At 44.3% G+C, this 17,029-nt stretch overlaps 1 protein-coding gene across 1 annotated transcript in view; it reads right to left on the bottom strand.

Moving 5' to 3' along the window:
• Positions 1 to 2,550: 2,550 nt before the first annotated feature.
• The window catches only part of LOC144480702 (uncharacterized), a 130,067-nt gene continuing 115,588 nt past the window's right edge, over positions 2,551 to 17,029 (bottom strand). Inside the window, 1 exon segment of the mRNA XM_078200296.1 lies at positions 2,551 to 3,059. Within this exon segment, the coding sequence (XP_078056422.1) occupies positions 2,552 to 3,059 (508 nt within the window). The 3' untranslated portion in view covers position 2,551.

Below are 17,029 nucleotides of genomic sequence, written 5' to 3' on the forward strand. Positions count from 1 at the left end.
ATCCTTTAAAACAGAGACGAGGAGGAATTTCTTCAGCAGGGAGTGGTCAATCTGTGGAACTCTTTACCGCAGAAGACTATGGAGGCCAGGTCATTAATTTGATTTCATAGAGTCAGAGAGGTTTACAGCATGGAAACAGGCCCTTCGGCCCAACTTGTCCATGCCGCCCTTTTTTTAAAACTCCGAGGCTGGTCCCAATTCCCTGCATTTGGCCCAAATCCCTCTATACCCATCTTACCCATATAACTGTCTAAATGCTTTTTAAAAGATAAAATTGTACCCGCCTCTACTACTACCTCTGACAGCTTGTTCCAGACACTCACCACCCTGTGTGAGAAAAAATTGCCCCTCTGGACACTTTTGTATCTCTCCCCTCTCACCTTAAACCTATGCCCTCTAGTTTTAGACTCCCCTACCTTTAGGAAAAGATATTTAGGAAAAGAACTATCTAGCTGATCTGTGCCCCTCATTATTTTATAGACCTCTATAAGATCATCCCCTCAGCCTCCTATGCTCCAAAGAAAAAAGTCCCAATCTATCCAGCGTCTCCTTATAACCCAAGCCATCAAGTCTGATAGCATCCTGGTAAATCTTTTCTGCACTCTTTCGAGTTTAATAATATCCTTTCTATAATAGGGTGACCAGAACTGTACACAGTATTCCAAGTGTGTGGCCTTACCAATGTCTTGTACAACTTCAACAAGACTTCCCAACTCCTATATTCAATGTTCTGACCAATGAAACCAAGCATGTCGAATGCCTTCCTCACCATTCTGTCCACCTGTGACTCCATTTCCAAGGAGCTATGAACCTGTACCCCAAGATCCTTTTGTTCTGTAACTCTCCCCAACGCCCTACCATTAACTGAGTAAGTCCTGCCCTGGCTCAATCTACCAAAATGCATCACCTCGCATTTATCTAAATTAAACTCCATCTGCCATTCGTCAGCCTACTACCCCAATTGATCAGGATCCCGTTGCAAGCCGGGATAACCTTCTTCACTGTCCACTATGCCACCAATCTCGGTGTCATCTGCAAACTTACTAACCATGCCTCCTATATTCTCATCCAAATCATTAATATAAATGACAAATAACAGTGGACCCAGCACTGATCCCTGAGGCACACCGCTGGTCACAGGCCTCCAGTTTGGAAAACAACCCTCGACAACCACCCTCTGGCTTCTGTCATCAAGCCAATTTTGTATCCATTTAGCCAGCTCACCCTGGATCCCGTGAGATTTAACCTTATGCAACAACCTATCATGCGGTACCTTGTCAAAGACCTTGCTGAAGTCCATGTAGACAACATCAACTGCACGCTCTCATCTACCTTCTTGGTTACCCCTTCAAAAAACTCAAACAAAATTGTGAGACATGATTTTCCACTCACAAAGCCATGCTGACTGTCCCTAATCAGTCCTTGCGTCTCTAAATGCCTGTAGATCCTGTCTCTCAAAATATCTTCCAACAATTTACCCACCACAGATGTGAGGCTCACTGGCCTGCAGTTCCCATACAATATCAAATGTTGAGTCTAATCAGAGCCTGAAGATCTCTCTTGCCAGTACATTTATCTTCATTGCACATTCTTTACATACACAGCAATGAAGCTTTTACATTTTTGAAGTCTTTTACTATGACTACTGATTCATAAATCATAACTCAATTAAGGCTCACTACTTATTGAAGCACCTATTACAGACTGTTAGTTAGTTAGAACAGTAATCGCTGAAAAGTGAGACATGTTGACATTTTTCATCTTGCACTCATCAGGATATTCACAAGAAAGTAAAGGGAACAACAATTTATACTTCACGGGAAGAGAGTTCTGAATTGTTGGCAAGTTGACTCTGATTGGTCGAGGCATTGCCATGGAGAATGCAACAGTTCACTGCTAACTTACAGTTAGCTAACACGGTTTGTTCAAACTCAAACCAGGCAGGTTGACTCTGATTGGATCAAGGCATTGGCCCATAGAATGAACCAGAGCAACGCCGTCGCCTATTCTGTTCAGGTGAAACAAGCGGAATGTGTGTGCATCTTATTTCTATCTGCAAAGAACAGGGTTCTGTGTATTAACATACGTCGCTTGTGGAACACATAAGCACATTGCACTGTGAGCCCGACTGAAAAACTGAATGGTCCCCTCCCAACCCTACTGACACAAAGATCTAATGAGAGAAATTTCAGCTGCTTTACTCTCCAAATAACTGAAGTTCCTCATCCCTGATATTATTCTCATAAATCCTCTCTCCAGTCTCAAGGCCCAACAGAACAGAGAGAAATGTATTTATTCTAGGTCTACCTGTGGTGGTAGGAAAATGGTATTTACTATCCAGGATGAAATAAGTGAACTTCAGCAGCTTTTGTGGATCATTTCAGTGGAAATGTGCTCTCCCAGGCTCAAAGAGCATCAACCCACTGGAAGCAAAGTCATGAGACCGGCCAGTCCAGCAGAAAGAAACCCTCAACCCTCCCACTTCACCCACTGTCAGAATGAACATGGTTCAGTCCTGGATGTGACTAACAGCAGAATCCAATCCCTGTCATCACTTGTGAACTTGCTGGTGTCTCAGCAGGTTAGATAATTGTGTAAATCCCTTCCCACACACGGTGCAGGTGAATGGCTTCTCCCCGGTGTGAACTCGCTGGTGTCTCAGTAGGGCGGATGGATCACTGAATCCCTTCTCACACTCAGAGCAGGTGAACGGCCTCTCCCTGGTGTGAACCCGTTGGTGCACCAGCAGGTTGCAAGACTGAGTGAATCGCTTCCCACACGCAGAGCAGGTGAATGGTCTCTCCCCGGTGTGAACTCGCTGATGTGTCAGCAAGTGAGATGCATTTCGGAATCCCTTCCCACAGTCAGAGCAGGTGAACGGTCTCTCCCCGGTGTGAACCTGCTGGTGTGTCAGCAGGTGTGATGAATCTCGGAATCCCTTCCCACACTCAGAGCAGGTGAACGGCCTCGCCTTGGTGTGAACATGCCGATGTTTCCTCAGGGTGGATGAATCACTGAATCCCTTCCCACAGTCAGAGCAGGTGAATGGCCTCTCCCCAGTGTGAATGCGTCGATGAGTTTCCAATGCAGACGGGAACCGAAATCCCTTCCCACAATCCATACATTTCCACGGTTTCTCCATGGTTTCAGTGTCCTTGTGTCCTCAATCGAAGCCTCGTCCACACAGAACGTGTGTACGGTTCCTCCCCACTGTGAATGGAGTGATTATTTTTTCAGGCTGTGTAACTGGTTAAAGCTCTTTCCACAGTCACTTCATTGGAACACTCTCACTCAGGTGTGTGTGTGTCTCGGTGCTTTTCCAGTCACACTGATGTTTGAAATTTTTCCCCCCCAGACAGAACAGACAAACATTTCTCCTCCTACATGCAAACGTCGATGATATTCAGAGTCTGATGGATCGATTAACTCTGTCAGATCTTGATGTGATGTTTGGTTTGAGATTTCTGTCTGCAAATCCTCCCCTTCTAATATTCTGTAAAAATAGTTTACAAAAGTCATCACTGTTTGTACAGGATAGAAATTCAGAACAGACAATTCTAGTTTCTATGGAACATTCTGTCCTCTCTCATTTTCCAAAAGCTGTGAATCTCCATCCCACACACTCTCCCTCCATTCTCACTCTGCTGTATCTAATATTCACCCTCCCAATTCTCCTGAAGGTACCCATTCATCCTGATTGACAGATCCATGCTCACTACTTCCTGTGCAGATCAAATCTTCGAAAAGAATAAGTCCAAATCTAATGGGCTACAAAACGTGGGTAACGTTACTTGATGAGAGACACAGAGTTGGGGCGAGGAACATAAGTTTCAGGAACTGAGTGATGATGCCTGCAAGGGTGGAGAAGAGGAGACAATTAACAAGTTCAAAATGAAAATGGATGGACATTGAAGGAAATAAACTTGCAGAGGAACATAATAACATAACAGCTAGGAGCAGGGGTAGGCCATCTGACCCCTCGAGCCTGCTCCGCCATTCGATAAGATCATGGCTGATCATTTTGTGGACTCTGCTCCCTTTCCCCGGGCCCTATCCCTGTCCCCTGACACACTGACCCCACTAATCAACAGAGTACCTTTACCCAGCCTCTATCCCTGCACCCTGACACACTGACCCCACTGATCAACAGAGCACATTTTCCCGGGCCCTAACCCTGTCCCCTGACAAACTGACCCCACGAATAAACAGCGCACCTTCACCCTATCCCTATCCCCTGTATACTGACCCCACTAATCAAAGAGCGCATTTCCCCAGGCCCTATCCCTCTACCCTGACATACTGACCCCACTAATCAACAGAGCACCTTTAACCAGGCCCTATCCCTATAACCTTACATAAGAACTAGGAGCAGGAGCAGGCCATCTGGCCCCTTGAGCCTGCTCCGCCATTCAGTAAGATCTTTTTATGGACTCAGCTGCACTTACCCACCCGCTCACCATAACCCTTAATTCTTTTACTGTTCAAAAATGTATCTACCCTTGCCTTAAAAACATTCAATGAGGTAGCCTCAACTGCTTCACTGGGCAGGGAATTCCACAGATTCACAACCCTTTGTGTGAAGAAGTTCCTCCTCAACTCGGTCCTAAATCTGCTCCCCCTTATTTTGAGGCCCTACCCCCTAGTTCTAGTTTCACCTGCCAGTGGAAACAACTTCCCTGCTTCTATCTTATCTATTCTCTTCATAATCTTATATGTTTCTGTAAGACCTCCCCTCATTCTTCTGAATTCCAATGAGTATAGCCCCAGTCTACTCAGTCTCTTCTCATAAGCCAACCCTCTCAACTCCGGAATCAACCTAGTGAATCTCCTCTGCACTTCCTCCAGTGCCAGTCTATCCTTTCTCAAGTAAGGAAACCAAAACCATACACAGTACTCCAGGTGTGGCCTCACCAGCACCTTATACAGCTGCAACATAACTTTGCTGTTTTTAAACATGGATATAAAGGGGGAATAGGAGAGACTGAATTTCTCTGCACAGTGTCAGCATGCTCAATAGACTCCTGTGTTAGAATGACTGTATGAATGGAAATGTAACATAGCTACAGTGCCAGATTACAAGACTAGAAACAATACATAAACTTTATGACAGAACCATAAACAATACATCTAAGATGTACCATATAACAACACGAGACATATCTTTGTTGTCATGATCCCTGTAAAGACCGATAAACTTGAAAATAAACAAAGTCACAGACAAATAGAATAAAGTGAAGGACAAGATTTCATTTTTTAAACTTTTACTGTAACAACCAAACTAAAATCAACATAAATGAAGCATTCATTAAGAGGCAAACAGTATTTGAATAGACTGAATAAGTTTGAATTTAAAGAGCTTCTTTTTATTCATTCGAGAAACATGGGCATCGTTGGATGGCCAGCATTTATTGCCCATCCCTAGTTGCCCGAGGGCAGTTGAGATTCAACCACATTGCTGTGATTCTGGAGTCACATGTAAGCCAGACCGGGTAAGGACGGCAGATTTCCTTCCCTACAGGACATTTGTCAATTAGATGGGCTTTTCTAACAATGGTTTCATGGTCATCAATAGATTCTTAATTCCAGATTTTTTTTTAATGAATTCAAATTCCACCATCTGCCGTGGCGGGATTCGAACCCAGGTACTCCAGAACATTAGCTCAGTTTCTGGAATAATAGTCTCGCGATACCACTTAGGCCATCACCTCCCCAAATGAAAACAGGTTCCACAAAATCATAAACATTTCCCCCCCCCCCCCTCAGCATGTTTGGCTCTAAAGTTTAAAGTTTGTTTTTTGGTGTCACAAATAAGCTTGTAAACTAATGATGTTGGTTAATGGGACTAGGGCTAGTCCATTACCAAAAGGGGGGATTGTTGAGGCCGGCCTGAGGCAAAAGCACCTGCAACCCACATACACAAGCACATATATATAGTCCATTTCATACTCGCAATATTTATTTATTAATGTCACAATTAGGCTTACATTAACGCAATTACTACAATCAAGTTATTGTGAAAATCTTCCAGGCGCCACACTCCGGCACCTGTTCGGGTACACCGAGGGAGAATTTAGCATGGCCAACGCACCTAACCAGCACGTCTTTTGGACTGTGGGAGGAAACCGGAACACCCAGAGGAAACCCACGCAGACACAGGGAGAATGTGCAGACTCCGCACAGACAGTGATCCAAGCCGGGAATTCAAACCGGATCTCTGGCGTTGAGAAGCAGCAGTGCTAACCACTGATGAAGCTCTGACAAAGGGTCGTCCAGACTTGAAACATTGGCTCTTTTCGTTGTTCTTTAGGGAAGGAGATCCTTACCTGGTCTGGCCTCCATGTGACTCCAGAACCACAGGAATGTAGTTGACTCTCAACTGCCCTCTGAAATTGCCTAGCATGACACTCAGTTGTATCACCACCACCTTCTCAAGGGCAATTCGAGATGGGCAATAAATGCTGACCAGCCAGTGACACCCATGTCCCACAAATGAATAAAATCTATTCTCTCTCCACAGATGCTATCAGACTTGCTGAGATTTTCCAGTATTTTCTGTTTCAGATTCCAGCATCCGCAGTATTTTGCCATTATCTTAGTGCGAACCACCGTGCTGCCCAGATTGCAGAGTCCCACAACTCTCTGTATTTTGCAGGGGGAGATAGAAAGTAAAAAGCAAAATAGTGTAAATGCTGGAATCTGAGTCAAAAACACTAAATGCTGGAAAATCTCAGCAGGTCTGACAGCATCAGTGGGAGAATAGAGTCAACGTTTCAAGAAAATGTTTTACTCACAGATGTTGTCCAGAGGATGAAGTTGGAGTCTGTGGTGAAGCTACAAACAGAAGCTGTTCTGTTTCAAATCAAACTGCGGGACTTGGAAGAAAATGATGGGAAGAGATTTTGCAAAGTCCCCTCCCCCATTCCCTCAGCTGGCAGCCCAGCACGCAGGCGCAGAGAGCGCTGCTGAGCCGAGCTGTCCAGAGCAGGCGCAGAGAGAGAGCGCTGCTGAGCCGAGCTGTCCGGAGCAGGCGCAGAGAGCGCTGCTGAGCCGAGCTGTCCGGAGCAGGCGCAGTGCGGCTGCCGCCAGCGGTCGCTCTCGATCTCTTTTTGGAGCCGCAGGAGAGAGAGGGGGGAGGGGGGAGATCACCGAGCGGCTTCTCGCTCTGGCCGGAGCCCCCAGCCGGTTGCCTGGAAACCTTGGCTCGAGGAGGTGTAGGGGGAGGGGGAACAATGGGTGGGGGCGGGGCTCCCGTGTCCGCGCGCCCGGGCCTGCGCACTGGAACCCGAGGACGTCACCGCGCTGCAGACTGATTCCTATTGGTTGATTCAGGCAGGGCTCCATTGTGACGTCATTGCGGAAGTTGGCCAATGAGCTTCAGAGTGAAACTTCCTCCTCTGGACAACATCTGGGAGGAAATCAATGTTTCCCCCTTTCCATTTCTTTTCTCATTCTGGGGGAAATTGGGGACTTGCAGCAACTGAAGGGAAAGGAAGTGAATCCAGGGAAGCTGCGGACGAGATTACAGACGAACATCGGATTTAGGAGCAGGACTAGGCCCAGGTATTATTTTTTCTCTCTCAAAGACATTGACATGCTTTAGCTCCCTCATTTGATACATTTATTTATCTAGCTAACAGGATAGCCTCTTACCTAATACTCGCGATTAAAGAGGGAGTTTTCCAAGGAGAGGGCTAACATTTAAATGATCACTAAATTCGGATGGGGCAGAGAGGTTTAATGTAGTTACATGGTTATATACTATGTTGTTTATGATTCCGTATTTCTTGTCTTGAAATATATAGCAGTGTATCAATGTTATCTATTTCTAGTGATGGAAACATTACAACATGGGAGGAATCCGTTTGGCAATTTCAATCCGTGCCAACTCTCTGTGGAACAATTCAGTCAAACCCATTCCCTCCCCTAGATGGTGGAGGTTGAGGTTCGGGAGATTCTGTCAATGTTCTCATTGAGTTGTAGATGTATAAAATCCCTCTCCTTCATCCCCACCTTCTCCTACTTCTCTCTGTCTTTTCCCATATTGCCCACATCGGTGGCAGGTTTCCTTCCCTGAAGGATATCAGTGAAATAGTTGGGTTTTTATTCCAATTCAGCAGTTTTCATGGTCATTTTCTCCTCGTACCAACGCCACAAATTTCCAGATTCATTCAGCTCAATTTCACAACTCACTTTTGTGTTTTTGTGGGTTCTCACACACTCCCTTTATTCTGTTTTAAATCAATTTCACAGGATTCTGGAAGAGAAGGATTTACAGTTTGGAAACTGAAAGCAAATAGATATCAGAGCCTGATTGAGTTGGCCGATTTATCATAACCTGAATATCATTGTATTTTGGACATGGAAGAAAAATGCACCGTTGATGGTGGAGAGAAACTGTACACATGTTCTGTGCATGGACAAGACTTCAACCAATCATCCAGCCTTTCAGAACATAATTGCAGTCACAACAGGGAGAAGCCGTGGAAATGTGGGGACTGTGAGAAGGGATTCGATTATCCATCCCAGCTGGAGATTCATCGGCGCATTCACACCGGGGTGAGACCGTTCACCTGCTCCCAGTGTGGGAAGGGATTCAATCGGTCATCTAACCTAGCAGTACACCAGCGGGTTCACACAGGGGAGAAGCCGTTCACTTGCCCCCAGTGTGGGAAGAGGTTCAATCGGTCATCTAACCTCGCACTACACCAACGAGTTCACACTGGAAAGAGGCCATTCAGCTGCTCCCAGTGTGGGAAGGCATTCACTACCTCATCTCATCTGCTGAAACACCAGCGAATTCACACTGGGGAGAAGCCATTCACCTGCTTTTTGTGTGGGAAAGGATTCAGTCAATCATGCACATTGGTAAATCACCAAAGGGTTCACACTGGGGACAGGCCATTCATTTGTTCCCAGTGTGGGAAGGGATACATTACCTCATCCAGGCTGCTGAAACACCAGCAAATTCACAAGTAACTATTGTGATTGGACTTTTGCTGTTAATCATATTCAGACTGAACCATGTTCATTTGGGTCTGTTTCTGCGGAATTGAAAAATGACTCCAGCTCTGTTATAGGTGTTAATATGATTGGTCTTAGAAGGGAAGGATTTAGGGTCAGGAAACTCACACAAAACATCAGATCAGGATTGGATGGAGCTGCACCATTTATCTTAACCTGCAAAACAGAGAATATTGAACATGGAAGGAAACAACACCATTCACAACCACAGTCATATGAGGGAGAAACCGTGGAAATGTGGAGACTGAGGAGAGATTTGGTTACCTGTCAGAGCTGGAAACTCATTGACGCATTCACACTGGGGAGAGGCCATTCACTTGCTCCCAGTGTGAGAAGAGATTCACTCAGTCTTCCTAGCTGATTGCACACCAGTGAGTTCACAGTGGGAAGAGGCCATTCTTTGCTGTGAGGCTGGGTTCAGGGGATCATCTCAACTCGCTGTCCACCAGCGATGTTCATACTGGGAAGAACCCATTCGACTGCCCTGAGTTTTGGAAGAGATTCAGTCGGTCATCCACACTGCTGAGTCACCAGCGAGTTCACAGCTAACTACAGTGAATGGATTTTTCTGTTAATCACATCACACATTGAATCCATGTGTTCAACGTAAGTGAACTGGCAAATGAGGTTAAGGGACAGGTCAATAGAGGTGCAGTGGCAGGTATTGAAAGGAATGTTTCAGGAAACCCAGAACAAGATACATTCCAATGAGAAAGAAAAATTCAAGGGGAGGACCCGCCATCTGTGGTTCACTAAAAAAGATAAAGACAGGATCAAACTGAAAGAAAAAGGTAACCAATTGCACAAAGACGGGTGGCAGGTCAGAAAATAAACAGAATATAAAGAACAGCAAAGAACGATAAAAAGATTAATAAGGAGGGAAGAATTAGAGTACGAGAGAAAGGCAGCTAGAAATATAAAGATGGATAGTAAGTGTTTCTGGATATTAAAATAAAAAAGTGTGAATGTTGGTCCCATAGATAGTGAGTTTTAACCATTAATAATGGAAAGTAAGGAGATGGCAGATGAATTCAACAGGTGCATGGTGTTATGAGTAATGTATTAGCATGGATAGAGGATTGGTTAACTAACAGAAAGCAAAGAGTGGGGGTAAATGGGTGTTTTTCTGGTTGGCGATCAGTGACTAGTGGTGTGCCTCAGGGATCAGTGTTGGGACCGCAATTGTTTACAATTTACATAGATGATTTGGAGTTGGGGACCAAGTGTAGTGTGTCAAAATTTGCAAATGACACGAAGATGAGTGGCAGGGCAAGTGTGTAGAGGACACTGAAAGTCTGCAAAGGGTATAGATAGTCTAAGTAAGTGGGCAAGGGTCTGGCAGATCGAGTACAATTTTGGTAAATGTGAGGTTATCCATTTTGGTAGGCGTAACAGCAAAATTAACGATTATTTATGCTGCTGTGCAAAGGGACCTGGGTGTCCTTGTGCAGCAATCTCAAGGAGTTGGTTTGCAGGTACAGCAGGTAATTAAGGCAAATGTAATTTTATCCTTCATTGCTAGACGAATGGAGTTTCAAAACAGTGAGGTTATGTTGCAGCTGTATAAGGTGCTGGTGAGGCCACACCTGGAGTACTGTGTACAGTTTTGGTCTCCTTACTTGAGAAAGGACATACTGGCACTGTAGAGGGTGCAGAGGAGATTCACCAGGTTGGTTCTGGAGTTGAGAGGGTTGGCTTATGAGGAGAGACTGAGTAGACTGGGGCTATACTCATTGGAATTCAGAAGAATGAGGGGAAATCTTATAGAAACATATAAGATTATGAAGAGCATAGATGAGATAGAACCAGGGAAGTTGTTTCCACTGGTAGGTGAAACTGGAACTAGGGGGCATGGCCTCAAAATAAGGGGGAGCAGATTTAGGACTGAGTTGAGGAGGAACTTCTTCACACAAAGGGTTGTGAATCTGTGGAATTCTCTGTCCAGTGAAGCAGTTGAGGCTGCCTCATTGAATGTTTTTAAGGCAAGGATAGATACATTTTTGAACAGTAAACGAATTGAGGGTTATGGTGAGCGGGCGGGTAAGTGGAGCTGAGTCCACAAAAGATCAGCCACGATCTTATTGAATGGTGGAGCAGGATCAAGGGGACAGATGGCCTACTCCTGCTCCTAGTTCTTATGTTCTTAAGTACTTTGCATCAGTCTTAATTATAATCCGGGATTCTATCCCATAGTATGGAGGATACAAGTAATATCCCACATAGTCAGGAATGAAAGTTAGGGAGGAATTTGGGAAAACTGCAGGCCCTTATGAAGTGGTTCTGAGCAAATAGTTGGAGCTGTGGTCTGACAAATCCCGGGGTCCCGATGGACCTCATCCTAGGATATTGAAAGTGGCTCGTGAGATAAAAGCAAAACACTGCGGATGCTGAAAATCTGAAATAAAAACATCAAAAGCTGGAAAGACTCAGCAGGTCTGGCAGCACCTGTGAGGAGAGAAACAGAGTTAACATTTCGAGTCCATATGGCTGTTCTTTAGCTGAAGAGGGGTAGAAATGGCTGGTGAGATAGTTGATGCATTGTTTTTAATTTTCCAAAATTCCCTATATTTGGGGAAAGTTCCATTAGATTAGAAAGTAGCCAATGGATTTCTATTATTCAAAAAAGGAGGGAGATAAAAAGCAGGAAACAGCAGGGCAGTTAACTTAACATGTCATAGGGAAAATGTTAGAAACAATTATAAAGATGTTATAGCAGGTAGTGAGAAAAATTCAGGCCACGAGGGAGAGTCAACATGGTTTTGAGAAAGGGAAATCGTATTCAACCAATTTATTGAGTTCTTTGAAGGAGTCACATATGCTGTGGATAAAGGGGAACCGAAGGTGGATAAAGGTGAATGCACTGAGATTTCCAGAATGCATTTGATGAGGTTACTACATCGAAGTTTATTGTGGAAAATAAAAATCATAGTGTAGGGGGTAACATATTGGCCTGGATAGGAGATTGTTTCCTGTTAACTAGGCAGAGTTGGCATAAATGGGTCTTTTTCTAGTTGGCTGGATGTGATGAACGGTGTGCCACGGGGATCAATGTTGGGACCTCAACCTTTTGACCATTTATGTAAATGATTTGGAGAAGGAACTGAAGGTATGGTTGCTAAGTTTGTTGATGACACAAAGATAAGGAAAGAAGTAAGTTGTGAAGAGGATGTAAGGGGGTACAAAGGGACATAGACAGGTTAAGCAAGTAGGCAAAGAACTGGCAAATGTAGTATAATGTTGACAAATGTGTAGGGTGGCACAATGGTTAGCACTGCTGCCTCACAGTAAGAAGTTTAACAACACCAGGTTAAAGTCCAACAGGTTTATTTGGCAGCAAAAGCCACACAAGCTTTCGGAGCTGCAAGCCCCTTCTTCAGCAGAATTCCCACTCACCTGAAGAAGGGGCTTGCAGCTCCGAAAGCTTGTGTGGCTTTTGCTACCAAATAAACCTGTTGGACTTTAACCTGGTGTTGTTAAACTTCTTACTGTGTTTACCCCAGTCCAACGCCGGCATCTCCACATCATGACTACCATAGAGGCCTCACAGTGCCAGGGACCCGGGTCCAATTCCAGCCTTGAGCGTCTGTGTGGAGTTTGCATGTTCTCCCCATGTCCGTGTGGGTTTTCTCCGGGATCTCCAGTTTCCTCCCACAGTCTAAAGATGTGCAGGTTAGGTTGATTGGCTATGCTAAATTGTCCTTTAGTGTCAGGGGGATTAGTGGAGTAAACATGTGGGCTCACAGGGATAGGGCCTGGGTGGAACTGTTGTCGGTGCAGGCTCGATGGGCCAGATGGCCTCCTCCTGCACTTTAGGGATTCTATGATTTCTATGAAATGTGAAATTGTCCTTTTTGGCAGGAAGAATGAAAACAAAGTATATTCTCTAAATAGTGAGAGATTCAGAGGGATCTGGGTGTCCTTGTGCATGAAAAGGCTGGAATGCAGGTACAGCAAGTAATCAGGAAAGTTAATAGGATGTTATTGTTTATGGTGAGGCAAACAGATTACAAAAGAAGGGATGTTATTCTTCGGTTATACAGAACACTGGTGAGACCATTGGTTTCCTTATTTAGGATGTAAATAAGAAGCAGTTCAGGAAAGGTCTGCTAGACTAATACCTAGAATGGATGATGAAAGGGTTAAAAGTCATTCAATGCAGCAAAATTCTCACAATCTGAAAAAAAGCCTATTTCGTTTGCAAATATAAATTAAGTGCAGGTAGGTATTTTTTGACAATTATAGGTTAGAGCTTAGAGAAACCTTAGCTTGGAGCATTTCTTGAGGACCACAGATGGAGTACTGTGAAAGATAATCTTGTATAATTACAGGATGTGATACCCATTTACCTTTCAGTTTCCACAATTTATCTAATAATGTCCCTTTTTGCGTGGGTGCCCTGAGCAATTCTGGGATGACTGCAAAACTGCTGGAGCTGCAAGGTACAGCTGCAAAAACAATACACAAAGGGGCTTTGATAGACCACAAGAGGGTTGTAACTACATACATCACTGCTTTCAAATAACAGCCTGGGACTGCAGTGTGCTTTGATAGAAGTCGTAAGTCAGCACTTGGGATGCTAGACAGTTAAGGACCATAGACATGTGTTTATTGATAAGATAGCTATTTGTACGTGCCCTGTTAACTGTGGGATATTGTAATTAGGCAAGCGTAGAGTTGCTGTAATTGGTTAAGTTGGTAAACTACTGCGGGAAACAAATGAAGTAATCAGAACTATTAGTTGGGATAGGATAGTGAGTACCTTTGAATAAGTGTACAATTTCTATTGGTGTTTTTGACTTCCTTATAGTTGAACCTGTAGATGTAATTGCCAATGCATTCCTTTGTTCTGGGATTCTGTACGTGAAGTGTGTCGAAACACGTTTTGCCTGTTATAGCTTGAGTAAAGGCCAATTTTAAACTCTGAAAATCTTCGTCTGATCTCTTGGGGCAGTGAAGAATGGGATAGCTGGATAGCCAGTGAAGTTCCCCAACAAGGGGCATGGGGAAAAGGCAGGAAAATGGCACTCAGCCATAGTGCTCATCTGGAGAGCTGACACAGACACGATGGGCCAAATGGCCTCCTTCCGCACCGTGATTCTGTGATATTCAGGTCCTGATGAATCAAGAGACTCTGTCAGATTTTGATGTGATGTTTGGTTTGAATTTTCTATCTGTCGATCCTTTCCCCCTTCCAATCTCCTGTAAAAGGAGTCGGCAGTGTCTGGGTCACGATCAGTGCAGGATAGAAATGCAGAACAGACAATTCTAGTTTTTTCTAGAAAATTCTTTCCTCTTGTTAACTGAAAGATGTGGTTCAATCAAACTAAAATATCAAAATCTGCCACAAAGTCCCAACAGAATCTCCCTCTCCAGGACCACCTGGGCACAGACAAGACCACAGAAGATCTGTCAGAGTGACCCCCGCCTCCCCCTTCAGCTCCACCCATCCTGGATCTACTGGTTACTGTTCTAACCAGGGTCTAGAGCTGGTCCAGGAGAGAATCCTCCCAATCACCCACCCCCTCCACACTTTACAGCCTCCTGGACTCAACACTCAGCCCAGCAGTTTCAGAGAGTAAACTCTCAGCCCGTTCTGTTTCTTTTTCTTTGATTGTTTCACTTTTCCTTCTTTCAGTCGGCAGCCCCCCCTGCTCCAGACACAGCTTCTGTTTCTCTGTTTCTTTTCTCGCTCGATCTCCATTACCTTTGGCTCTGGGGGTGGTTCACTTTTCTCTCATTCAATCTCTCCTGTCTTCCACCCTCTCACAGACCTTCCTTTAGTCCCTGTCCCACCCGCCCCTTTCTCCAAACCTGTTACATTTCTAACTTTTCCCAGTTCTGATGAGAGGTCACAGACCTGAAATGTTAACTCTGTTTCTCTCTCTGCAAAGATGCTGCCGAACCTGCTGAGTTTTATTCCAGCATTTTAGGCTGTTAAAGATTTCAGAGTAAGAAGTCTCACAACACCAGGTTAAAGTCCAACAGGTTTATTTGGTAGCAAATACCATAAGCTTTCGGAGCAATGCTCCTTCGTCAGATGGAGTGGATATCTGTTCTCAAACAGGGCACAGACACAGAAATCAAATTACAGAATACTGATTAGAATGCAAATCTCTACAGCCAGCCAGGTCTTAAATGTACAGACAATGTGGGTGGAGGGAACATTCAACACAGGTTAAAGAGATGTGTATTGTCTCCAGACAGTACAGCCTGTAGACAGTACAGTACTGTCTGGAGACAATACACAGCTCTTTAACCTGTGTTGAATGCTCCCTCCACCCACATTGTCTGTACATTTAAGACCTGGCTGGCTGTAGAGATTTGCATTCTAATCAGTATTCTGTAATTTGATTTCTGTGTCTGTGCCCTGTTTGAGAACAGATATCCACTCCATCTGACGAAGGAGCATTGCTCCGAAAGCTTATGGTATTTGCTACCAAATAAACCTGTTGGACTTTAACCTGGTGTTGTGAGACTTCTTACTGTGCTTACCCCAGTGCAACGCCGGCATCTCCACATAAAGATTTCAGAGTCATTGAAGAGTTTTGGTGCAGAAGGAGGTCATTTGGCCCATTGTGTCTGTACCAGCTCTCTGAATGCATAACTCAACTAGTTCCATTCTGCCACCTTCTCCCTGTATCCCTGCACATACTTCCTATTCAGATAACATCGAATTTCCCCTTTGAGTGCTTCAATTGAATCTGTCTGCACCACATATTCAGGCAGTGCATTGCAGACCTTAACCTGTGTGTGCAAAGGGATTCGCTCTGTCATTCTGCCTCACTGAAATTTAATTTCTTAACACTGAAAATAGTCCTTTTAAATGTTCTAAATGTGTAAAAATTTTAAAAGCAGACCTGAAATGCTGAAACACCAACTCATTCACACAAGGGCGATGAAAATCCCCCAGTTGCCACACTCTGGTGCCTGTTCGGGTACACTGAATTTGGGAGAATTTAGCATGGCCAATGCACCTAACCAGCACATCTTTCGGAATGTGGGAGGAAACCAGAGCACCTGGAGGAAACACACACAGACATGAGGAGAACATGCAGACTCCCCAAAGACAGTGACCCAAGCTGGGAATCGAACCTGGGTCCTTGGCGCTGTGAGGCAGCAGAGCTCATCACTGTGCCAGCATGCCACCCAGTTTGACTGAACAATGTTCATTCTGAGAGTTTGTTTTGTTTTTGACAGTAATAACCATTCTAACTCAACTGGGCTTTTCTTCTGGATAAATATAAAATTAATCCACTTTTTTTCAAAATTACTTTTTGGGATTTTTTCTTTTCCAAAGTCTACAGAGCTGTTACATTATTTCTGCTGTGAAATGAGAACCATTATCACTCTCCATCCATTTTAGGATGCCTCATCTGGTAAACATCTGTTCCCACAAGATTTTAGTTGTAGCGTCTGCATCATTTTTACAAACAGGGAAAGCTTCAATCCACCAGATAAACATAGCTGCAATTAGCAGGATATACCAGTCTCCTCCTTTTAGTGTGGAGAGTGGGCCTGTATAATCAAGCTGCAGTCCAAGGAAGATCAATAATATGGGATGTGTTAATTGGGACAATGCAGGATCTGATTAGTTTGGACACAGATGAGGCACAGCTTCAGGTGCTGATGGACATTCTGATGCATCCTCAGCTGCTGATAGTGTGATCATGTTATATAATATTGGGGAGTCAAAAAACAAGAAAATGTGTTGCTTTGATACACCAACTATACTAATTCATTTCAAAGCCATTGAGATGTGACTAAAGTCAAATTCAAACCAGGCTTATGATTTTAAAAAACCTAATGATGTCAGATGAGTGAGTCCTTGCTGTGAGTGAGGAGGGAAAGTTTTTTTCTATGGTGCCCGCCCTCTCTGCTCACAGTCACATTAGGGTCAGTGTTCTGACAAGTTTTTAAAATCACATTTAACTGGAGTCTGTCGTACCAGTCCCAACAATTGTGTTTTGGGTGGATCCCATGGAATCTCATTTGGAGCAGCTTTCCTGGG

Source organism: Mustelus asterias, chromosome 30 (assembly GCF_964213995.1).
Source record: "Mustelus asterias chromosome 30, sMusAst1.hap1.1, whole genome shotgun sequence".
NCBI classification, from domain to species: Eukaryota; Metazoa; Chordata; class Chondrichthyes; order Carcharhiniformes; family Triakidae; genus Mustelus; species Mustelus asterias.